This window comes from Aquila chrysaetos, chromosome 13 (genome assembly GCF_900496995.4).
Source record: "Aquila chrysaetos chrysaetos chromosome 13, bAquChr1.4, whole genome shotgun sequence".
NCBI lineage: Eukaryota > Metazoa > Chordata > Aves > Accipitriformes > Accipitridae > Aquila > Aquila chrysaetos.
This window is the reverse complement of record NC_044016.1, coordinates 12,787,159-12,810,428: the sequence shown is the minus strand read 5'-3', so window position 1 is coordinate 12,810,428 and position 23,270 is coordinate 12,787,159. Positions and strand designations below refer to the sequence as shown.

General features: G+C 44.4%; 2 protein-coding genes across 6 annotated transcripts; one reads left to right on the top strand and one right to left on the bottom strand.

Annotated features, from left to right (window-relative positions):
• Positions 1 to 661: 661 nt before the first annotated feature.
• Positions 662 to 5,713, bottom strand: LOC115350512 (translation initiation factor IF-2-like). 5 transcript variants are annotated; one of them, XM_041128197.1, is made up of 4 exons: positions 4,586 to 5,713; positions 4,207 to 4,355; positions 1,858 to 2,056; positions 662 to 1,172 (listed from the first exon to the last, which is right to left on the bottom strand). In XM_041128197.1, exon 1 carries the CDS (start codon positions 5,711 to 5,713, stop codon positions 4,871 to 4,873), a length of 843 nt encoding a protein of 280 aa, XP_040984131.1. In that variant the 3' UTR covers positions 662 to 1,172; positions 1,858 to 2,056; positions 4,207 to 4,355; positions 4,586 to 4,870. The 5 variants fall into 5 exon arrangements, with proteins under 5 accessions (XP_040984131.1, XP_040984130.1, XP_040984132.1 ...); XM_041128196.1 differs by lacking the exons at positions 662 to 1,172; positions 1,858 to 2,056 and adding an exon at positions 2,739 to 3,589 and having other exon boundaries at positions 4,166 to 4,355; XM_041128198.1 differs by lacking the exons at positions 662 to 1,172; positions 1,858 to 2,056 and having other exon boundaries at positions 4,095 to 4,355; positions 4,586 to 4,954; positions 5,039 to 5,713.
• Positions 5,694 to 21,524, top strand: UTP25 (UTP25 small subunit processor component). Its single transcript, XM_030036211.2, has 12 exons — positions 5,694 to 5,812; positions 7,285 to 7,324; positions 8,532 to 8,775; positions 9,558 to 9,764; positions 11,889 to 11,977; positions 13,349 to 13,759; positions 14,823 to 15,042; positions 17,094 to 17,296; positions 18,547 to 18,729; positions 19,391 to 19,503; positions 19,921 to 20,166; positions 20,983 to 21,524. Exons 1-12 carry the CDS (start codon positions 5,694 to 5,696, stop codon positions 21,227 to 21,229), a joined length of 2,322 nt encoding a protein of 773 aa, XP_029892071.2. The 3' UTR covers positions 21,230 to 21,524.
• Positions 21,525 to 23,270: the final 1,746 nt, after the last annotated feature.

Genomic DNA, 23,270 nt, shown 5'->3' with positions numbered 1-23,270 from the left:
TCAAATCTATACCTTTACTTCGCTTTCAAACACTGAGTAACCTGTCCCAATGCAGGGTATGAAGGGTTGGAGAACCTGGCCTTACATACTCTCTCCAAACCATTTTCAACAAACTGGGCATGGAGGTACTGCAGAACTAGTTTGAAAGATGGAAAAGAATGTATCCATTTTTGTGGGAGTCCACAGAAGGTTTATGGCCATGTCTTCACCCTGTTCTTTCACATTCAGTTTTCTATTTCTGGCGTACAAGCTGGAATGCACTTGTCTACCAAGCTGTCAGTTAAGCTATCTACTGTATTATATATGCTTCTATATAAATGTTTGTGGGGTTGGTTTTTTTTAAGCTAATGTCGCTATAGACAACACATGTATTCAGGCAGCTTATGTGGTTAGTGTACCTTGGATCTTTCTAAAATGCCCCCCCCCCCCCCCAACAGACTAAAATTTTAAGAGACGTTACATTTAAGATGTTATCTTATTCTCCATATTCCCTGTTTTTTCAGTGTGTAAGCTTGGTCGTTCTTTAATGAATACCAAGTTCATTGCAGTGGTTTTTACATTAACAATACATTATAGTAACCGCAGTGTAAGAAATTAGAGTGTCAGTAAACGTATCGGCCATTTTATTGTCAAAAGAATTGCAGATTGATTCTCAACACCATCACTCAAAATACAGCTCATGCTGGGGAAAAAAAAAAAAGGCAGTGGCAAAGCAGTTTCTAAACTTAGTTTTCATTAGCAAAATAAGAATATTAGCCTAAATACAGCTATTTGAGAATAGCTGTTTAATTCAAAAGCACCCAGCAGTTCTGTTCTTAGCTAAATTAGTTTTGCTTAAGAATAAACAAGTAACTTGCATACGTAAGTAAAAAATACTTGCCTGAATAACTTCTTGATCATTAATGCTAGAGAAAGAGGGATAAGGAAGTTCTACAAATCCGTTCCCTTACATACGGCCATGCCCTGCTCTTTCAGTAGGTCAGCATACCACCTCCAATTAGCTTCAAAGGGTGATTGTGTTACCCTTTAGAGGATAATAGCATCATTATCGTTCTTTCACCAAAAACTCATGCCACATCCTGAAAGTCCTGCAACTGAACTGGCCTGCTGAAATGGCCAGCTCCAGAGGCACTCAGTTCTTGTGCTGAAAACTTTCGGTTTTGTTAAGTAGCCTGTAAGTAGAAAGTTTTGGGGGTTTTTTGTGATAAAAATTTCATTTTATATTTTAAGTCAGCAGCTCCCAAACACTATATTTGGTCTGGCTCTGCTTTTTTATTTTCACTGGTGTTTATTTTCTTGTTATTCTCTACATTTATGCAAATAGCACATCAAGGCCAGCTGCTAACCAGGAAAGGAGTGATGTATAGAAGGAGCAAGGGTAGACTGGGATGAAGGAAGAAATGAACTCCTTTCTTACCCTTCACATTGCTTCAAGCCAGTAATCCTAAGTTATGTATCTTTCTTTTTATTATATGCCACAAAAACAGCATATAGTAAATAAATGAGCATTCAACTTTGTAAGCTATATGCTGCAGTCCATGGTGTAGCTTACACTGCCTAAGCAACTTGTGGCAAAAATTATTTAAAGTTTAGCTCTCCATTTTTGCTTTTGGATAGGAAAAGAGTGTGATCAATACATTTACTCCAATTAAAAATATACACTAAAATGAAAAAATGGCATCTCACAAGGGAAAAGGCAAAAGCAGTAGAAAAGCGGGGATGAAAAGCATAAAAGTGAGTTGCTGCACTGGTAAATGAAAGGAGACAAAAGAATGAAGGCAGCACGCTAGGAACGAGGAATCTGTTATGTTCAGATTAGCAGAGTTCTCTAAAATAAATGAAGCAGCTTTTACAAACCATGTGTCTCTGGAACATGTCACGCAGATAAAGTGCTGAAGATACACAGGTAGCAGCAGCAGACTTCTGCTGACGGGGTTTAATCCTGGCTGCTGACAGAACTGGGTCAGCAGAACAGATTACAAACAGTCCAAGCTTTTTGCCTTGGTTTTCTTTCCAATATTATTGCTGGAATCAAAGACGCTAGTGCACAGGAAATCTGTAAAAAGAACACTGCTGGCCATACGTTATCCCTAGCAACTAGAAGCTCCAGTGCAAGTTAATGTGACTTCAATTCTTCAGCAGCGCAAGCTCAGCTAGCAACTTGGTTTAAGAATTTTAAACCGCGTTGTGGAAAGGCTGTGGAGGGAGCCTCCAGTTCAGCACTCCCCGCCTCGTTTCCCTTTCCCCAACACTTGTTCAGGCTGTCAAGCCCCGGGGCGGCCCAGGGTGGGCGGTGGACGCTCCCCCCGCCATCACCGGCAGCGGGGAGAGCCGCTCCCAGCTGCGGGGGTGACTTCGAGAGCGCCCGGCGGGCTCTGCGCCCACCCACCCGCCGGCCCTCTGCTGCAAGGAAAGGGACGGGGCCCTGAAAGGGTGTCGGCACCCGGGGTCTGAGCCCGGCTTCCCTGCGCTCCCGCTGCTGAGGCGCTCCCGCTGCTGAGGCGTACAGCCTCACCGCTGACCAGAGGGACCGGGCTCACGGCAGTGGGCTCGGGCCCGCTGACCTGAGGGAGCCCTGCCTGTGCCCCCTGCGCGGCGTTCTTCCCACCCGACAGTAGATGGTAAGCTACAGGCCCAAGTTTTGTAAACTGGTAGAAAACCATCCCCGTTATTGTCAAAGGAAGCATGAATAAATGATCACAGAAGCAAGTGCTGGCATTCAGAGCATCACAAAAGAACAAGGTTAACGCATTTTTAATTCATAAGGCAACATTACAAAGCAGAACGAAACTCAACTAAGTAGTGTGATATTATCATAGCCAGAATTTTTGAAAGCATGCACAAACAACACTTGAATCCAAGCTATATCCTTACCACCTCTACCACCAAGTTCCTGTAATTTCCCCTTTTTGTTTTAACACATAGATGAATGCACAGGCTTCCTGCTGTTCACTACCTTAGCAGTTGTGCCCAAGCTCAGTCCCCAAAAAGCTCCCGAGCCCTCATGGTTCAGCTCTGAACAAAGGCTCCGGTTCTTCCTGCTGTCTCCCAATGCCAAATTGTAGAAGTCAGTAAGGAACAATTATTGCAACATACAAATAAACCTCCTTTTTCACACTTCTGACAGAGGTAGGGTTGATTGGCAGTATTCTTCCTCTTACAGAGCATGGCTGCCAACTCCACAAAAAATCCTGATAGTTGGAAATGTTTTTTTTCAGTCAGTGTTGTTACACAATGTGTTGGCTTTGACGGAGCCTACCAAGGAAATTTCTACTGCTGGGCCACATCTGACTACTGCTCACGTACATCTGCTGCGGGGTACTCGGTAAACCGGATTAGTAGAATGATTGGGATTAAGACAACTTCCTCCACACCAGAAGGGTTAATCTGTAAAGTTGGCCAACTTTACTGGTTTTAGGCAACGGGCAGGCAGTGGTATTAGCAACGTGCAGGAGTAACTCACGGAGGCTTGTGTGCAACTGAAATGCAATTAACGTGCTTGCTTGCTTCAGCCAAATGCATGGATGCCCTCAAGTCAAGACAGACTACCTGGAAGCTACAGTCACCAGCTGCTAAACCATCTTCCCCCCTGTCGTGGTTTAACCCCAGCCAGCAACTAAGCACCACGCAGCCGCTCACTCACTCCCCCCCACCCAGGGATGGGGGAGAAAATCGGGAAAAAGAAGCAAAACCCACGGGTTGAGATAAGAACAGTTTAATAGAACAGAAAAGAAGAAACTAATAATGATAATGATAACACTAATAAAATGACAACAGCAATAATAAAAGGATTGGAATGTACAAATGATGCGCAGTGCAATTGCTCACCACCTGCCGATCGACACCCTGCTAGACCCTGAGCGGTGATTCCCCGCCCCCACCCCCCAGTTCCTATACTAGATGGGATGTCATATGGTATGGAATACCCTGTTGGCCAGTTTGGGTCAGCTGCCCTGGCTGTGTCCTGTGCCAACTTCTTGTGCCCCTCCAGCTTTCTCGATGGCTGGGCATGAGAAGCTGAAAAATCCTTGACATTAGTCTAAACACTACTAGCAGCAACTGAAAACATCAGTGTTATCAACATTCTTCACATACTGAACTCAAAACATAGCACCGTACCAGCTACTAGGAAAACAGTTAACTCTATCCCAGCTGAAACTAGGACACCCCCAAAATATTCCATGCCTCCATCCTGTTTGTAATTACCTTCCTTTCACTTAGTTCTGGTATCTTCTCCAGGAGACAAACTGGAATCTATTGTGCATACTTTACAGGAGGGCGAGCAGCCGTAGCCTGCAGAGTCCTGCATTGCAACCCTGTGTGCAGCCCCTCCGTACTGAGGATCAGAGGAGGTCCTGCAGAAACACGGGGATATAAGGAATGTAAGAAACTTTAAAGCAAAGAATTGAGTTTGAATTTAGTTTCTTAGTTGACGTAATGTAAGGTGGTTTCTGGGCAATTGTGTATCTCTGAACAAGCTAAAGCCTTAAGCTTCACCCTTAGAGCAGCGTTCAGTAGGATTCAGCAGAAAGGTGTTGGAAGGTCCAGAATTCAGTGTGATTTCATTTGGAGCTTTTGATTTTACCTTTTAGATTAAAGCAGTCTGAACATTCAGGACTTCTGTTGGGCCTCTTCCTCCTTCTCCTCTAGCCTTGTGGTAGAGGTTTTCCCAGAGAACGTGTAGCTTTCAGCAAAGCACCGCAGACCACAGGTCAGTTCAGGAAGATGCCATAACTCAAGCGGTGTCTGCACGAATGCGCTGTCTGCGGCGATCCCCGTCGCGTGCAGAGGATCGGTCTCTTAGGGAGGTTAGACTGCATTTAGGTTATGACTGGTTCTGTATCTAGTGGAGATCAGAGGTAACACTGCGTTAACCTGTAATGCTGCGAGAACGAGAAAAATGTTCTTCATGAGAATCAAGTTCGGAGCTTCCTCTTACGACCGTTTCCAGAGCAGAAACGGGAGCTTGTGCGGAGGCCCTGCGCTCGCCTGATCCCGTCCCCCGGCGCAGGCGGCAAAACCGCGACGCTCCCGATGCTCCGGCGGGCGCAGCGCGGGGAGGGAACCCGCCGGGCTTTGCCGCCTCCCCCCCCCGCCCCGGCCGCAGCCTGCGCTTCGCTTCCCGCCCCCCCGGGGCCGTAGCGCCCGCCCCTTCGGCTGGCGGGGATCGACGGAAAGCCCCGGGGAGCGTGAACCGTGCCCGGCGCTGCCCTCGGGCCCCGCAAGAGCGACCTCGGCCCCGGCCGCCGGCGGGAGCGGGACGGCGGCCGGCGGCCAGTCCGCCCCCCTGCCGCTTCCGGCCATCACGACGGCCACGCCACTGTGACGGCGGCGGAAGCGCCCCACGGCCAACTCGAAGCTCCCGGTCACGGCGCGCGTTCTCGGGGCGCCGTGGCTTTCGAAAGCAATCCGGGACAAACAGCCCCTGCCGGCAGTTTGACCTCCCTGGCGAGGCTCGCAGCCATAACCGCCCGCCGCGGGACGCTTCCACCTCCTCCGCCACCCGCTGGCCGGCGGCGCAGCGGGACCCGGCCCGCGGCCCCGCCTTCCCCGGGCGCCGCTCAAACCAACGGCGGAAGGCGCGACACCCGCCCCGGCGTCGCCGGGGAGACGCGGGTACCGCCGCGGCGCGCCGCCCGGCCTGCCGTACGGCAGCGTGCCGTAAAGCGCGGCGGGGCGCCCCACGTGGGTGGATGGGCGCCGGAGCCGGCATGGGGAAGCGGCGGGGCGGGCGGGAACTGCTGCGCAGCCTGAGCAAGAAGCAGAAGAAGCACCTGCGGGAGTTCGGGGAGGAGCACCCTTTCTATGACAAGTGAGTGCCGGGGCGGGCGGGCTCCGAGCGGCCACCCGCCCCGGGATCCGCCGGGCGCAGCGTGCGGGAGGCCCCGAGCGGGAGCCCCGATCCCCTCGGCCGGCCTTCCCCTTCCCCTTGGGTGAGCCAGCCCGCGCCGGGCCGCTCCGTTCCGCCGGGGACTGCGCCGGGCGGCCGCGGGGGCCGCGGCCCCCGGCGCGGGATCGGCTGCCCCGGGGCTCCGGGCCCGAGTAGCCCCGCTCAGCCCGGGGCGGGCCTGGGCAGCGGCTGCTGCCGCTCATGCCTTCCCTGGGCTCCTGAGGGGAGGAGGGGAGCCGCATCGGCACCTTGCGCTGCCGCTCCCGAGCTCGAAATGTCGAAAGAAGACGGGAAGGCGGGGAGCCTGGGCTCAGATTTGCTTGCAACAAACGTCGGCAGGTCTTTTTGTGCAGCGCGGAGGCTGCCGTGAGAAGCGGGAGAGCGGAGATAGGGTCCAGCTTGGAGACCGGGCCGGTCCCTTGGCTTCCCGGGGCTCCAGCTTTCCCCCTGTTACTCCACGGCCCTTTCTGATCTGGCAAAGGCTGCGGAGATACAGCGCAGAAGGTCTCTTGTGACAAGAACCGTGGCTTTCCCGGCGGGACGCCCCTCTGTCAAAAAGGGCGCCGTACTTTTGGACCCCCACGTAAACTTGCGAGGCATGAGCGGCTTAGTCCAGATGCTGTGTCGTTTGGTGCTGCTGTAAAGTCTTAGAAGCCTGCGAGGAAGACACTGTCGGGTCACCTGTTCAGTTTTAACGTTATGTGCCCTTAGTAGCAAGGCAGATAGCGTTAAGGTCTGTTATTTGTGTGTATCCCGGGACACCCCTCGCCTCCCCGGCGTGTGTGGCTTGGGGTGGAAGGCAGAGTCCCGGCCTGCCGGGGAGCGGTGTCCGGTGCCTCCCCTGTGCAGTGACACTCCGTCCCGCTCAAGGCTCTGCATCTTTTTGAAGGAGTTGAGGTTAGTTTAAGCCCAGCTTGTACAGTGTCTCGTTTGCAGAACTGCAGTCCCAACGCTGGTTAATTAATGCTGTTTTTCCTGTAGTATCTGTCTTTTTCCTGCTTCACAGATCAATATTTCCTGCTAGAGGTAGGCTCTCGCTCTGGCTAACTTTGTTGTACAAACTACCCTTGTCGTTAGCTTTCTTAGATTCCTTTTAACACCTCGTCTTCTGATTAAAGCCAGATTCTACTTTAAAACATTTCACTTCTTGATCAGTTACAACGCTTGAGCATTTAGGCTTCACATACAGAGTGTAGCATCTCCTGAGAGGGTGAGCTCTCAGGGTAAGTGCCAAGTCTGTTTTCTTAGGGAAAATTGTGTGATGCGTTGGATTTAAGCTTTCTTTTAACTTCTCTAAGACTTGTGTAACTCATCAGTTCCTTCTCCCCCTCATCTCTTTCATCCTGTGTATAGCAAGATTGACAGAGTAAGATATTTCAGTGCTTTCTTTTCAGGGTTTCTGGAAGACCAGAAGCAACTCAAATCTGTGAACTGGTAATATATTTTTATTTCTTCCTTACTTTCGTCTTTGTGTAGTTCAGTGAAGTGAAACACTTACCATTTCATGTTACCAAGTTATGCAGGCTGATTAAGTTGTTCCCTTTAGAAAACCTGTGTTTAAGAGAAAAAAATGAACGAGATTTTTGTGTGGCTCTGAATTGTTCTCTACAGTGTCTAACTCAAAACTGTAATACTATGAGAGGGCAGAAGCAGCAGGCAACACCATAGCTGTTCATGGGTTTTTTGCATATTACTTAGTCACAGTGAAAAGTAAATTGTGCTTTAAGTTGTTTTAATAATGTTAATAAACTTAGTGTTGCACGAGTTAGGAGATGTTTTGTTCTCTGTTGAATGAAGGAATATATTAATGCTCATTTCTCTTCTTCAGAATGCCAGTGCTTTACTTCTCTTTCAGTCGGGATTTGGTGACTTCCTTTTATCATCAGATTAATAAAAGACTTCAAAGTTTCAGTGTGGAAAAAATAATTATTCTGGTTCATTTGTTTCCTTTAGCAATTTTGTGCATTAATATCGTATTTACTGATTTTTTTCCTTTTGGGGCCAAAAGGAACTAAGAAAGGAGTAAATGGTGCTGTGCATATACTCCTGGTTTCACTATAATTTTGCCTATAACCTGGCAGGCTGTCATTGGCTTGTGCGAGCCTGGGACAGAACTGGCTCTGAGTCTGGTTTGTTTGAAGCTTAGAGCTTTACAGCAGAGCCAAACCTGACTGACTCCCCAGTGGTCTATTGTCAACTGATGGCTATTTCACTTACCTTCCCGAGAGCCAGAAGCATTTTCAGTGTGTTCTGTCCCTTGTGTGTGTGCCCTTCTGCAATTTTTGCTCTGTGTTGGGTTTTCTTAGGAAAATCCAGTGCCAGTTCACTAAATGCCTTGTCTGTGGACATCAAGTGTACTCACTCACCTGAGACTGAAAGAAGCAAATTTTGCAGTGCTCTAAGTCAAATCAGTGCATAATGAGGCACTTTGGCCTAAGTCTACCAAGATGATTTCAAAATCCAAATGGAGGTATCCAGCATAACTGCGTAAAACGGCAATTTTTGAAAAATACCATTGCATCTGCATAAGGGTAGGACGGGAGAGGGAAAACATAACATTGGAACTAGAGGTGAGGGTATTTGCCTGCTGCCTAGTAGAGTGTTACTGTTGTTGCTGTTACACTTGCATTTTCCCTTCCAGTCTGAGAATTCTGATAAATCGAGCACAGAAAGCGATTCAGAAACTGAAGTGGAACAGGTCTCTGTATATCATAAGCTCCTGGCTACCCTGAAGACCTCTCCTGAGTCTGAGAGTGAGGAAGATGAAAGTGAATCAGAAGAAGCTGGGGAAAGTGAGGCAGAAGTGGACAGTGAAGGGTCCCAGGAGACTGGAGAAGCAGATGGAGGTGGAGAAGATAAGAATGATATACCAGAGCAGGAAAAAGGTAGTCTGTCTTTTCCCATGCTTTGGTAAATGTTGTTTCAGTTAGAAAGTTTGAATAACGTATGTTTTTAGCCAGGATCCTGGTGTTGACTGGCTTGTTGGCTGGGTGCTCTTCTGGCTTGGAGACTCTGTTGCTCCATTGCCTCTGCGTGGGTGGGAGCAGCAGCTGCTGAAGGATTTAGCAGGGGAGAGGGAAGCTGTGCTCATTTTCCGGCAGACAGCCCACTGCTTCTTCCTCAGATGTTGTTTGTGCGGCAGCACAGAGGAAATCCACATGGAGCAGCATACCAGGGGTTCTCACCCACTCATGGGAGACGCAAGCTGTTCTCTCGCACAGCATCTGGCTTGGCTGCTGCCACCGAGAGGAGGGAAAGGTTTGCCTTGTAGCAGAGGAAAGAATATGTAAATTGGAAGGAAACCTCCTCCTTTATGACAAGGCATCTTCATTCATGAAGTCTGCAAAGAAATTCTGGGAGAGAGAAGTCAACTTTTTATTATTTTCAGTTATTTGGGGTCTTTGGAAACTAAAACTTATATTCCCCAAATGTATTTCCCCAGAGAAAATTAAAGAAATAACCTGTGTTGTGTATTGCATAACATTTGGCATGCTAGCCAAATGTCGTCTTTACTGTAGAATAGAAGGCCCACTTCTATCTTTTTGGATAGAGTATTGGGAGAAAAAAAATTGGTAACTCAAAGGGACAACCTAGCTAGCAAGAGGTAGCTATAGACACTAACTTTTCTGAGAGAATATAACCCATTTCTCTCTCTGACAATTCACAGCTACAGACACAGCAGAGCAGACGCTTGGGCAGGAGCAGGCTGATGGCGCAGATACCTCTTGTGACCCAAGTCATGGAGTAATTGAGGAGTTTACTGATGTGAAACACGAATCTGAATTTAGCTTGGAAACCAATTTCATGGAAGAGGAGAGTGAAGATTGCAATGCAGATAAGAGAGACAGCAATTCTTCACAAGTTTTTTCAGAAGGTAAAACACAGTATGTTTGTGTTTAGTGATCTGTCTCTAGAGGAGTATCTGTAAATGTGTAAATGATCAAACACCCTAATGATATGCTGTATAGCTTCTGAGTTCTTCCACTACGTTATTCATTGTATTGCCCACATATGATCTGGGTCCATAAGGGACGCTTAATGCTAATGCAGATGTCTAGCTGAACCATTTGTTTTCTGTAGCCCCTGTGGACTGGGATTCGTGTGTAGTTTCTGTTATGACTGATAAAGCTTGAAATATCGGGAACTAGAAATGTGTGTGGAGGGTGTTATCTTGTTCTGTTGCTTTAAGAGTAGTTTAAAAAGCTAGTGTAATGTGAAGGGCCCTGCAAGCCTGCGCTTGACTATGGAAGATATTCTTGGCACAGACAGCACAGGAGATAATCACAAAGCTGACCTGTGAGGGCATCCTTCACAACTCAGTGGAGTTAGAGGTGAGATTCTGGGAAGCTTGGGGCAGCCACAGTAATTTAGACAAATGCTCAGGGCTCTCTGAATTTTGAAGGTTATGCAGAGGAGCCCGACTGCACCAGGATCGGGAGGGCGTGAGGCATCAGTGGAGCATCTGTGTGGTATCTTTTAAGGGTGTAGCCCAGAATCTCAATGCTGCAGTGCGCTGATGGGTGCAATCTGAGCTCCAGTGTTGGAGTCATCCCACCATGTGTACTACAAATAACTGTGTGCACGGGTATGTGATCATTCAGTGATATGCCACACATTGGCACTTGCAGAGCTTCTATTCGGTTTTCGTGCTCTGTGGTTTTAATATCAGATGGCATAGTTTGAGAGAGAGAAATACGTTTGTAGCATCCATAGTGATGCTGGCTTGTCATCTTGGAGCAGCAGCTGACATTAGATCTGGGAGGCAGCCTAGCTGATACATGAAATGTATGGAAGCATCAAAGGGCCATGTGATAGAAAAAACAGCTCGTTCTTGTTACCATGAGAATATTACTTAGGCTGTTGGCATCGCATTTTAATGAGAACCGTAGCTCTCCAACTGCATGCTAAGTATCCTAACAGCTTTGTTCAACCTATAAAAGATGCACTACTTTTCAGTGGGTTCCTGTAGCTTGGAAGTGGCTTTATAACCTATCACAGAAAATAAGTCACTTAAGATAGCAGGAAGGGGGATGAATTTCTACTCTGGTCCTGAGGTCACTAGAATTCCTGAAAATGCTTCACATTATTCCCTCTACCTTATCTGACAAATGCTGGAATCAGTAAAACTCAGCTAAAGAGAGAGCCTGTATTACAATTAAATGATATTCTATTCATTTGCGTTGCTGGGAAGATTTTCTCAACAGTGTCATGATTAGCGAATGTCTTGACTTTTGCCTGGATAACTTGTATGTGAGCTAGATATCCGTTGGCAAGCACTAGTGGTCTCTAATTAGTTTTCTTTATGCAGTGAGCGCTGCTGTGCTGCAAGCAGGATACGGGGCTTGGAGCTTTGCATGTGACTTTGTGCATGCCAGTGTCTTTGAATATAATATGATTTTACAGTTCCTTGCCTCTCCTTTTCTTTGCAAAAAGAAATGCTGATTAGATAAATCAGACTTTTGTTCACTTCAGGCAATTTTTGCCTCCCTTCCCCAAAACCCGCCTAATCTTACTCTGCTTTATCACAAACTGTATTCATATCAATGGCCAAAGATGCAAAGCCCTGGGCAAAATTGTTTATAAATTAAGAAGGGCGGTAAGTTCACTTGGGTCTTTACTATTGACAGCCTATTTTACCTGCAAGGGGCGGATGTGCCAGACCTTAAGGCAGAAAATTGCCACAATGTTTTCTACTACATATTGCTTTCCTGTCCAACATTTGTTTTGTGACTGAAAGTTCTAGTACTTCCATAAGTGCTTCTTTCTCTCTTTTTTTTTTTTTTTTGAAAGCAATCTGTCAAATCTGTTCTCTCCGTTCTTGTAGAGAGAATTTGACGTCCTTTCTCTCATCTCTAACTGCTTTGAAATAACTAGTTTTAACTGTGGTGTTGGCCAGCATGGAAACTGTTTGTCTCATTTGCAAATCCTTTCTGAAACTTGCTTCCTGTATTAGCTACAATACTTCTCAGGATATTTTTGTTGTTGTTGTTATAAATAGATCCATTTAAACAGCACATGGATAAAGAACTTGAAGAAAAAGAAGTAGAAAAAATGTCTACACTTCCTAAAAGTTCAAGTCAAAGCAAGGTAACAGTGTTCTGTAGCCATCCAGAGATCCTAAAGATGCCTGGATTAAAATAATTCTTTTTTTATACGAGTGAAGTAGATTCATAATTGTTATTAGCTGTTGGGAGTGGAATTGTCAAGATTTTGTCACTGTGTTGTTGCCGAAGTGTTTTCGTCACTTAGTGCTGAGCGAGAGTTGAAATCTACAGTTTGCTCTCATGTGGGCATATGGTGACACATGTGAAAAACATAGCTTTAGAGTTTGTCCCGGACCCACAGGTTTAGTACTCTTGACACCAGGTAGAAACAGGGCTGGTTTCTGAGTGGTAACAGCACTATGCCAGGCATGTGCTCTGCAGCTGAACTTGTGAGGTGACCATGTACAGTCTTAAAAGTACTTGTTATGCACTTTCATGTTCTTGCTTCAAGATGGCTGTATCTCTGTACACACTTACAGGCTGGTAAAGGGGAATTTAATACTTAGATTGTTAATACTGGAAATAACAGGTGAATTACAGTACCAGAAAACTACCTCATTGCTTGAGGGAGAATATTGGTTTTCAAAATACTCATTTTTAGACAAACCTTTGCTTCTTAACTTTTTCACATCTGATTTTGTTTTGGAGAGTTGCCTAGCATTCTGGTCAGCCATATGCTGAGTGACATTCATTGGAAGATATCCAATGGTTAGTCAGTCAGAGAGAAAGCTGTGAGTTTTAAAATTTTATTTTATTTTTTTCCTTTTTGTAATATGGTGGCCAAAAATACCAGTACCACCTGAAGCAATGCATTGATGTATCTTTGCTTAACTTGGTGTAGCTACTTGACGGAGATAGATAGGGACAACTTGCATGGCAGAAGGCTTAATGTTTAGAATTTTCCCCTACTACACCGATAGCTTTTGCCCTCGAAATTAGACAGACTCCCAACAAGATTGCATTTAGTAACTGATTCACAACTTCTGGGTTTAGTTCCTGATGGGTTTTTGTTTTCATTTTTAAACAAAGTACATACCTTAGTGCGGCTGATCTATAAGTGTAGTTGGACTCCAGGGTTCTCATCTTGTCCCTGGTTTGTGCCACTGATTTGCTGGATAGGTTAGGCAGAAATGACATCCTTCCTCTTCCTTGGTTTTCTCATCTGTAAAATGAGGACAGTTCTAGACACATCACTGCAAAATACATCCAGATCTACTGAGCTCAAGTTTATTGTTGTTTACCCTGGCAGATTCTAAAAGAAATTGCATATTGAAAAAAAGGTTTCAACTTGTATTATGAAAAGATAATTTCTGAAATTTCATGAGCTTGATTAAACTGCCAGCTGTGGTGATGTGCTTTTAAGTGTACTAAGTTTGGTAGATCTGACTCCTCTTTGGTTTTGGTTTTTTTTCAGTGGCCAAGGTTGGGCCAACTAACTTTTTCTTCAACTTTGGAGAAACATAAAACTTTGAAAGTAGACAAAGAAGTTGATGTGAAACAGCTTTATCTTCACAAGCCTTTAGAATCCACTTGGCCAAAAGTGAATAAACAATTTCTGTCCTCAGTCAACAAACCAAGCGATCCCTGTTTTACTCCGTTACAAAGAGAGCTCTTCTGTATCATGAATACATACCGGGATTTGTTCTATCCGGAAAGAAATGCTTTAACAAATGGAGAAGAAATCCGGCATGCTTACTGCTTGCATGCCTTGAACCATGTTCTGAAGGCAAATGCCCAGGTGCTCAGCAACAATGCCAAACGAAGAGACCAAAAGCCAGGGACTGACAATGATGACTACAGGGATCAGGGGCTCACTAGACCTAAGGTAAGAGAGCTTTGTTACCGTGATTCCCCCATCCCCACCCTGGCTGTCCGGCCAGGCTGTATAAACATTCTGGTAGTTTATCCAGAACTACTTCTGTTGCTGCTCTCTCACGTGACATGTTCCTGGGCATGTGCATTTCCACATCCCCTTTATCGTGCCTGGAAGTCGTCTGCCATGGCCAGGGCAAATACGCTGCGAGAAGCAGTGAGCGTAGGGTTGTCAGCCAGCCTGTTTCTGTGCTGAGCTACGAGTTTCTTTTCTTTGTCTCCCTATCACTACACACTGACACGTCGCCTTTTCCTGCTTCCATTTCTAAATCTACCGGTACAGAAAGGTGCCTCCACATCAGTCTTCAGTATTAGTGCAGGTAGTGTAGGCTGTCACCCAATGTGGGATGTCCCAGAAATTTTTTTTGTCCTTAGGCACTTGTAAGGACTTGCCTGCATGGAAGGATCTTTCTGTACCTGGGAGACGTCAGGGAATCCCAGTCTCATTGTCAAGGCCACCTGTCATAGTTGGTGGAGTGGGCCTCCAACCAAGACTCCCTGGATTCACAGCATCCTCTAGTTGATAACCAGGTGGATTCAGCTAGGGCTAGCCTGTCACTGGTGGTGCCAACTACCCGTTGAATGATTTCAAAGTTGGGTTTCAGTGTTTGCTGCACGTCTGGCAAATGCCTTTTGTTTCTGTGTTGACTCCCCAGTTAGATGTTTATATTTCAGAGTGCTGTTCCAGGAGCCAGCCATTGACCCTGTGTATTGTGGGAGCTCTTGCTTGCTTGGGGGATAGGGAGAACAGGAGAACATGCTTAGTTTTCAGTTCCCCTGTAATGGTACCCTGGGCGTGAGATAGGGAACCAAACTGAGCTGCTGGCCAGTACCTGTTCATGAGCACACTGTGTCCCAGTGCATCCTCCCTCCTTGCTGCATGTCAGAATTGTTTTGCTTTGATTGTTGGGATGCCCCGTGGGGGCAGATGTAAGTCAAAAAAATTACTTAATGTACAGTTAACGTGAGTGTTCATATTTTATGGGTTACTCTGTTGTAACTGTTGATCTACGCAGGTACTGATGATAGTGCCCTTCAGGGAATGTGCTTTGCGAATTGTGCATATTTTCGTCAGTCTTCTTGAAGTGAATGACAAAAGAAAAATAGATGTAAGTAATAAAAAGCGTTTCAAAGGGGAGTTTGGCTCTGACCCAGAAGAGAAGCCCCCCAGCCTGAAAAGACCTGAAGATTATGAAGCCGTCTTTGCTGGCAACATTGACGACCATTTCAGAATTGGTAACGACCTACTGAACAGATGATTTTTAGCTTGTAAAGAACTGAGAAGTAACAAATTCTTCCTAAATGTCTAGGAGCTATCAGGGCTGGAAGTTCTGGTGAGACTCTAGGCTCTGTGGTATTCATGCTGGTTTTGCAGTGGCAACTTGGATTTTTCTGGAAGTCTTTCTTGCCTTACCAGAACTTGAAGAGAAAATACAAAAGTAAGGATTTTCACATCAAGTTCAGAATCACTTAAAATGCAGTGATTGCTTTATTGTAGCAGGACTGCCCACACCACATTTTAAAGAGGATAGCCATGGTTATGCAGCAAATTCTTTCATGTTATTAAAAAAAAAAAAAAAATCTTTTGGGTTTAATCAGCCTATTCACAGTGTCTCTTGTAATCAGTAATGGTTGGAACAAACTTAAAGGTCAGTACTGAGCAAAGCAGTTTTCTACTGTGCTGCCCATTGTTTTCACGAAAGCAAAGAGGTAGCCAGCTAGTAGGACTGTTGGACAAGCAGCACATTTGAGACTATTTCATAATATTGTAATCTCATGCTGTTTTAGTAACTCGGTATGCAGAGAATTAGCTAGTGGCTTGGTTCCTGGAGCTGCCATCATGAGCAGGCAGTTTTTCTAACTTAACTTGACAGATCAGAAGCTTTTGAAATTATTGCCCCATGAAAGATAAATTGGCATCCCAAGAAATTTAATGATACAGTGGAGGATGCAAGCAGGTCCCACTCAGTCTTTCTTCCTTCCCCAGTGAATATCTCTCTGGCTAAGAGCATCTTACTTTCAGTAGCATAATAATTTTCCTTTCAGTCCTTTCCCATACCACAGTCTGTTTGATCCGCTTACGAGGTGTGGAGAAATGCTTGAAGAAACTTTCAGTGCTGTTACTTGCAGAAGCAAATCATAGAAGCAGAATAATTATTCTTTCTTACTGTGCCTCACACCCTGTTACTTCTGCACAAAGATCTAATTTAAAGCATATTTGTTATGCCTTACTAAAACCACCCTTTCACATCTTTAGACAGAAAAAAGACTTGATGTTGTTAAACTGTGTGTATGCTGTGACAAGTGATATCTTCTTCCTGGAAATTCAACCAATTGTGCCTTTTTTTTTCCTCCATTTTTATGATTGGGTTAAAATAGATAGCAGGAGGGGTCCCTATTGCTGTCTGTGTGAAATTCCTGCAAGTGCCTTCAGCTGTGCCCATGATAGTTGGCTTCACACAGAGTCGGAGAGAATTTGAAGAGACGCCTTTGTTGGGCAGACTGTAGTGGGTAGTTTGAATATGGTTCTGACTACCTGGATTTTTAAGATCAGAAAACTGGATCCTAGCAATGCTGCCATGTAGTTATGACACAGGTAACAAACGCCTCTGATTCCTTCCTTTTCCTTTCTTTAACAAGAGGTGATGTATAAGCTAGTTCAGCATGTACACCGCAACATGTGGTGTGAGAAGCAATGCCAGGGAAGGTGCAAGACTGGTCATGCTTTCAGTCATTGCAACGTGAAGAACCTTTTCCTTTTGCATTTTATTAGCAACTCTTGTGGCCCTGTGAATAAAGGCAGTTTATAGTCAAGAGGTCCACACTGAATTTTTCATGACAGATTAAGGCAACAGTTACTATAGTACCTAATGGCAGAGACTAAAGTCTAGAATTTAGGGAGAAAGGAGTAGTTAATAATTTCTGCTTTTAATTTTTTTTCTTAAGTTCTTCAGCCCCCTTATCCCCCTTTTTAGCAGAAAATCACAAAAAAGGTGTTTCAGTTAAAAAATGTTGTTCAGGCTATGAAAAATCTGGGAAAAAAGTACTGCTGAAAGAGTTTGCTGAACTTCATGAAAATCTGCCAAATGCTTGTTAAATGGGGGTGGGGTGGGTAAGCACTTTTCAGGGAAAGAAGAGTTTCAGACAGATTGGTTTCGTCCAGCTGTAATTGTTAGTATTTGTTATGGGAGAGAAAATGTAGGGAGTTACTATTACAGAGGCTGCTGGAAGAATATGGTTGATAACTAACGTTAACTAAGAAAATGCTCTTGGTTGTTGTTGGACAGGGGTTGCGATTCTTCAAAAGAGTATGAGGCTATATGCACCATTTTACTCATCAGATATCATCATTGCCTCTCCCCTGGGTATGAGGACTATTATTGGCGCAGAGGGGGAGAAGAAGAGAGACTTTGATTTTCTATCATCAATAGAAATTCTCATAATTGATCAAGCAGATATTTACCTGATGCAGAACTGGGAACATGTTCTGGTGCGTTTTCCATATGTATTCATTTTTGTGTCATACTGTGTCTTGTTAGTCTGACAGAACTTAGTTTTGGCAGTGAGCAGCATTGCTATTTTTTACTGACTTGATTCCAGACATGTATGCTTGTTCCTTTTCCTCCCTCCACCCTGATATTTTCCTTATACTAAGAATATTGTTTCTACAGATTTTGGTAGTGTTCAGCACCTGTTCTCTGTAAATCTTTGTATTTGGTGCTTTAGTGGCATATTTCATCAGAGATTTTTTTTTTTTTTTTTACAGTTTTAATTATCTTGCAGCATGAGATAATGATGATTCCTTTAATCACATCTGGGAGAAAATATGCCAGCTGTCTGACTGCCCAGTGTCTCAGTCAGATTGCAGCCGTGTGAGGAATCTGTACAACCTAATTTGGGTTCCTCCAGAAAGCAATAGGAGCTGGTGCTTGTCTCTGGACGGATAGACTGCAGAGATACTAAGCGTTAGTCATGTCTGAAGTTAAACAGTATGAAGATTTTCCTGTACGTGTAATGACAATAGAGCTCTTGGACTGTGGCTAGTATGCAGTAGTATCCATGCTTTTGGTTAATAAAAGTTTTCAAGATTGAAAGGTTGGGGTTTTTTCCACATAGAAACACCTTTGAGGTACCTGGGCCAGGCATTCTGACAGCATGATGTTACTGTACATTTTGAATGAGCCCAGAAGGTGTATTATTTCCTGGGGAGTCCCAGGAAAAGCATGTCAGCCTACATGATATCCAAGGAGTGAGTGCCTGGAGTCTGTTTCCTGGTTTTTCCTTTGGGTGTGACTGCCTGCCGTACAGTGGGGGTGATGGCAGTCCTAAGCATCATTCAGTGAGGCCAAAATGAGGTGAATTTCTTCACTTGCACCCAAACTCTCCCTCAGTACGATGGGAACTGCACTTGGGCTTCTTTTAGCTCAGAAACCTTGGGACCATTGACTATAATACAAACAAATCCATTATACTTGCCCCATGGGAGAAGATTGGAAGCAAAGGTTACTGTTACTGAAGACTAAAGAGATGGTAGCTTTCAGTTCTGTGGTGGGAAATCAAGTAAATTACTCTTGCTGTGGTCAATAAATTCCAGACAATCATGTCTTGGGACATCACTATTGTTTTATATTCTGTGCTGTCTTGCTTGTCCCTGCCCACTTTCTTGCTGCAGTTAAGGCTCTTGCAGTCTGGGTGCAAGGATGTCGGTCAGTAGCGATGTGTTTCCATCTCTCTGTGTAGCACCTGATGAAGCACATTAACCTGCTGCCTCTGGATTCCCATGGGGTAGACTTTTCCCGAGTGCGAATGCTGAATCTCAGTAACTGGTCCAAGTACTACCGCCAGACACTGCTGTTCAGCGCTCTTCAGGATCCCCAGATTAACTCTGTCGTCAACAAACACTGCTTCAATTACATGGGGCAGGTGAGTTCACAGATGAGCTGAAAGCCTTCTTTTAAATACTGGCTTAAGGGAGGGGGAGAGGAACAGAAAACCCAACACATGGAAAAATTCCATAACTCAGTTGCAGAAAGACTGTCTGTGTGCCAGTCATTTCCATTACCCAAGTATTTCAGTCTGAATCTCCATGATGCTGCATGACAATTTCTAATGCTGTGCCAAAGGCGTGAAGAACTACTCTTCTTGCAGCGATGCTTATTTGATCCTTTTCTTTTGTGGGTAGCTGTTTCATGTCAGAAATCAGATTTTGTGTTTTCTTAATTTTAAACACACAAGTTATCTTGTTTTATTTATTTTGTTGTTAAATGGAGGGTTTGCCTGCTTCCTTTTTTTTTTTTTTCTCTCCTACTGTATAAGAAGCACTAACTATTATTACTTTGAAAGAAACAGGAAAAGTAAAAACCTTAGTTGTCCATCTCAAATATATGTAAGTCAGGGCATAAGCAGTGGTCATGTATATTTAACAGATCTGGTATGTGTATACATGAATGTAGTTTTGTATTAGAGCTTTCTTAAAAACAGCCTTGTGCACTGCTGGGAAATGTGAGTTACAAGCCAAAAGCTGGCTGGAGTGTGGCTGCCTATGAAGTGCTGCTTCCCTAAATGTCCTACTTTCTTCTTGCAGGTGGCCGTCCGCAACGTACCGCTCAGTGGCTCCATTAACCACGTTGTGGTCCAGCTTCCTCATGTTTTTCGGAGGCTAGAAGCTGAAAATGTAACTTCTGTAATAGATACCAGGTACTCTGTGTTCCAGACTATTTTGCTATGCCTTAATGACTGCAATTGCAGATTTAGTTGAGCATACTGTTTGCAAAGCACAATGTGATTTTACCACAGAAGTATGCCTTCGTTAGTCTTCAGATGCAGGCTGGGCTCTGCACAGGTGGAGGAGAATAGTGAACTTCTCCTTACCAAAGGCACTGAAGAATAAAGTCTGGGAAAGGAATACCAGTCTCTGCCATAACTGTGTAGTACTGATAAAGCCTTTGCCTTTTATCTTCTACACATGTAGAAATCCTATGAAGTTAGAGAAGGAAAAATGTAGCCAAAATCTTCTGTAGTCTGTTATCTGATGATACTCTTGTTTGAGGTCATATCAGTATTGGAAAGCTAAATGTTAACTCTGGTTAAAACCTATTTGTTTTCTTAACTGAGGTTTCAGTTTTTCATCGACAAAGTTTTGCCGGAGTACCGCGATGCCATCATGTCACACACACTCATTTATGTTCCATCGTATTTTGACTACGTGCGTCTTCGAAATTACTTTAAGAAAGAGGAGCTGAATTTTACTCACATTTGTGAATACACTAAAAAGGCTGGCGTCTGCAGAGCAAGACGGTTCTTTCTTAAGGGAGAGAAGCAGTTTTTATTGTTCACTGAGCGCTTCCACTTCTACAAAAGGTGAATTGTGGACCAAGTTTTCCTTTGAGTTTCATGTGTGCTGTTTTGGAAGTAGAGTCTGACCCTAATGATAGATGGGCTATATTGCTTTTTCAATCTGTTGGATCTCTCTGAGGACTTCTTTGACTGAAGTAAGACCTTTTCAGTTGACTTTAAAATTTTTGCATGTTGTCAGCAGTCCCTTGCAGAGACTCTAATACTCTGGTATGCACAGGGCTTTATTCAGGAATGGAAGCACTGCCAGGCTCCACTGATGTCAGGACAGGATGATATAGCCTGCAAAATGGGGTTCATCATGCCTTTTATTTGTGTTCATTTGTGCCACAATAATTACATAAAATTCTGTAAAAGGGTATGTAATCGGTTCCATAATGCAATACAGCAAGCTGAGGCCACCTGGAGAATCTGCTATGTCCTGACTGGAGCTGTTCAGAAGTTCCGAATGGAACAGTTTTTTCTATTAGCAGGAGGTGTTTTGGCAAATATGAAAAGTTTCATGAGGGTCAGTCTGATCAAGCTTCACTCTCTTAAAATCCAAGCCAAAGAGGCTGAATACTGCAGAAACTGGTGGTGGTGTGTACTTAAGAGGAAGTCATTTTGCCTGGCAGTCTTAAATATTCCCCCCCTTAAATTCCCCATCTGTGTTCAGCCTTCAGTCTATGACACAGGGTTGGTAGAGTTGAGCTACAACTAATGTGCGTTTAATTTAATGGAAGTTGGAAGAACTGAGGTAAGATTGATGTTTTAACATGCACATTTTGTAAAAATGGGCAACAAAGTCACTTTGTTTTTGTTTTTGTTTTTTTCCTGCTACAGGTATACGATAAAAGGCATTAGGAACCTCATTTTCTATGAGTTACCAACCTACTCCCACTTCTACAGTGAGATTTGTAATATGATGAAGGCCACAGACAATGGAGTGGATGCTACTTGGACCTGTACTGTGCTCTACTCCAAGTATGATGCTCAGAAATTGGCTGCAGTGGTTGGCATAGATCGCACAGCTCAAATGATACAGTCCAAGAAAAATGTGCATCTCTTTGTTACAGGAGAAAATGAATAAGTGATATTGCAGACTAGATGATTGGATGGACCTGGATTTTACTCCTAATGCACTTTCTGGTGTTGCTTTTTTAAAAAGTATTAAACTTTTTACTCCCTTTTACTAAATATTCTGTTGAAATTGTTAATATAGTATTTTGTATTTCAGTACTTTGTCCAAGAAGAAATGAAAGATGTCATTCAAGAAAGCAGGGGTTGGGGGTTTCTTCTACATAGAAACAAAATCAATCCAGAACTATTATTCTTGTATATTGAAAAACTCACTAGTCAGTAAAGATTGATGCTGTGATAAATAACTTTTGATTGGATTGCTTCACTTCGTTTTCGGGTGTAGAAAACTCACCTTCTTTTATCAAAGGCAACATTTTCCTTTAATCTAGGGGAAAAAATGTGCCCAAGTATTAATGCAGTCACAATTCTGTAAGCCTTTGTAAGGAAGGTGCAGGTGAAGGCTCTTCAACACAAGTATATTGAAGCAAGTTTAACTCTCATTCAACAACTTGACAGTTGTGAAAATTGGAATCTGTGAATGTGCTGGGTTAGGAGCTATGGTTTTGCATTTTTTCCTGAGTGACCTAAATATCTCTTGCCTCCTATTTACAACAGCCCCTCTGGCCGGTCAGTTTTACCAGGGGTAAGTTTTTCCAAAGGAAAACAGTTGACCTTGGCAGGCCTGCCTAGCCCCACAATCACCAAAGCAGCGCTGCAGAGTACCATGCGGTACGGTTGCAAATACCCGTGGTCTCATATCTTGCTCCATGGGTGGGGTTGGGTGGGTTGGTTTGTTTTTTCCTCTTAATGGTTGCTTATGGACAGCATGGAAGCGTCATGGTGCTGCCTCTTCTTTTCTTCTCCTTGCAGGAAGCTAAGCCTCATTTAAAAGTAGAGAGAACAGTTTTTGTAAGCATGTGCTAGGACTGCAGGAAGACTGTTCTGTGGAGGGGCAGGTGAGCCTTGCGTGAGCCCAAATGCAAGACAGATACATCCATGGTGTGATAAGCTTTGACGGAGTTCTTGTCTGGGAGGCTTAAGTAAATATACCAAAGTAAAATAAACTCCTTGAGTAGATGAGGCACATAACTTCAGCCAATTTTTTATCATATTCTTGATTCCTGTATTTCTCAGAGGCTGTGAACTCGGGTAGTAATTGAAGTCCTGAAATCATTTAGTAGACATGCAAATCCATGCAGTTTCTTGCTTTGCATTTTAAGTAATGATTTATGTTAATTTTATGTACCTCTGCTGTAGCACACAAGAATTAAGAGCCAGCCACAGCAAAGTTCTTGTTAACATCTGTCTGCTGTACAGCAGAGACAGCAGCCCTGGCAAACAAGGATTTTTCTTGTATGGCCTAGGCTCAATGTGGGAGAATTGTGGCTGTGCATATGAAAGCAAGCACACAAAATAGGATTAAGGAATTTTCTTTCTACACCGGATGTACTTAGCAGAGATGAATAGCTGACCTCTGAGGAAGCTAAAGTGGGATAGCTACTTAGGGAGATAACATGATGCAGTGCAGCTACTGTTTGAAGAAGCAGCAGGAGTTTTGTGCCAGACCCTTAACTATGCGAGGGTTTTTCTGCCCCCACTGAAGTTAATAGCAAAGTGTCTTGATGGGAGTAGGGCCAAACCGTAGTCCAAGACCCTCATAATTTTTACATTGGCTACCTGGGTTTGCTCCTAAGACAAGCATACTTTTGAAATTTGAAATGTATATACCTGTGTTACATTTTTAATGTTGATTACTAATCATAACTCACTGATTTCCAAAGTAGTGTGTAAATGCTTCTTCACTGCCTTCAGCTAGTGCTCTGAGATGCAGGCACAAAGCTGATGTGCAATTGCCTTTAGAGAGCTCACACGTGAGATTTTTCTGCCTTGGCAAAATCTTACTTGCTTTAGTACGGAGCCTCATAAGCCAATACTAGAAATCCTGCCTAGGAGGTCACACTAGCGGATCAGACAGGTTTGGTGACATGGGGAGCCTGTCTCTGTACTGGTGTGAAGGAGTTTCTGTGCCCAGGTGCTTCCTCCTACCCCCA

What these genes read in the sequence shown, in the direction of transcription:
- UTP25 (XM_030036211.2), top strand. Translation starts at nt 5,694, where the DNA reads ATGGGCGCCGGAGCCGGCATGGGGAAGCGGCGGGGCGGGCGGGAACTG. An exon ending in AGGGGCTCACTAGACCTAAG is followed by an intron (nt 13,760 to 14,822) that starts GTAAGAGAGCTT and finishes TGATCTACGCAG; the next exon opens with GTACTGATGATAGTGCCCTT. An exon ending in TGACGACCATTTCAGAATTG is followed by an intron (nt 15,043 to 17,093) that starts GTAACGACCTAC and finishes GTTGTTGGACAG; the next exon opens with GGGTTGCGATTCTTCAAAAG.
- LOC115350512 (XM_041128197.1), bottom strand. Translation starts at nt 5,713, where the DNA reads ATGCCGGCTCCGGCGCCCATCCACCCACGTGGGGCGCCCCGCCGCGCT.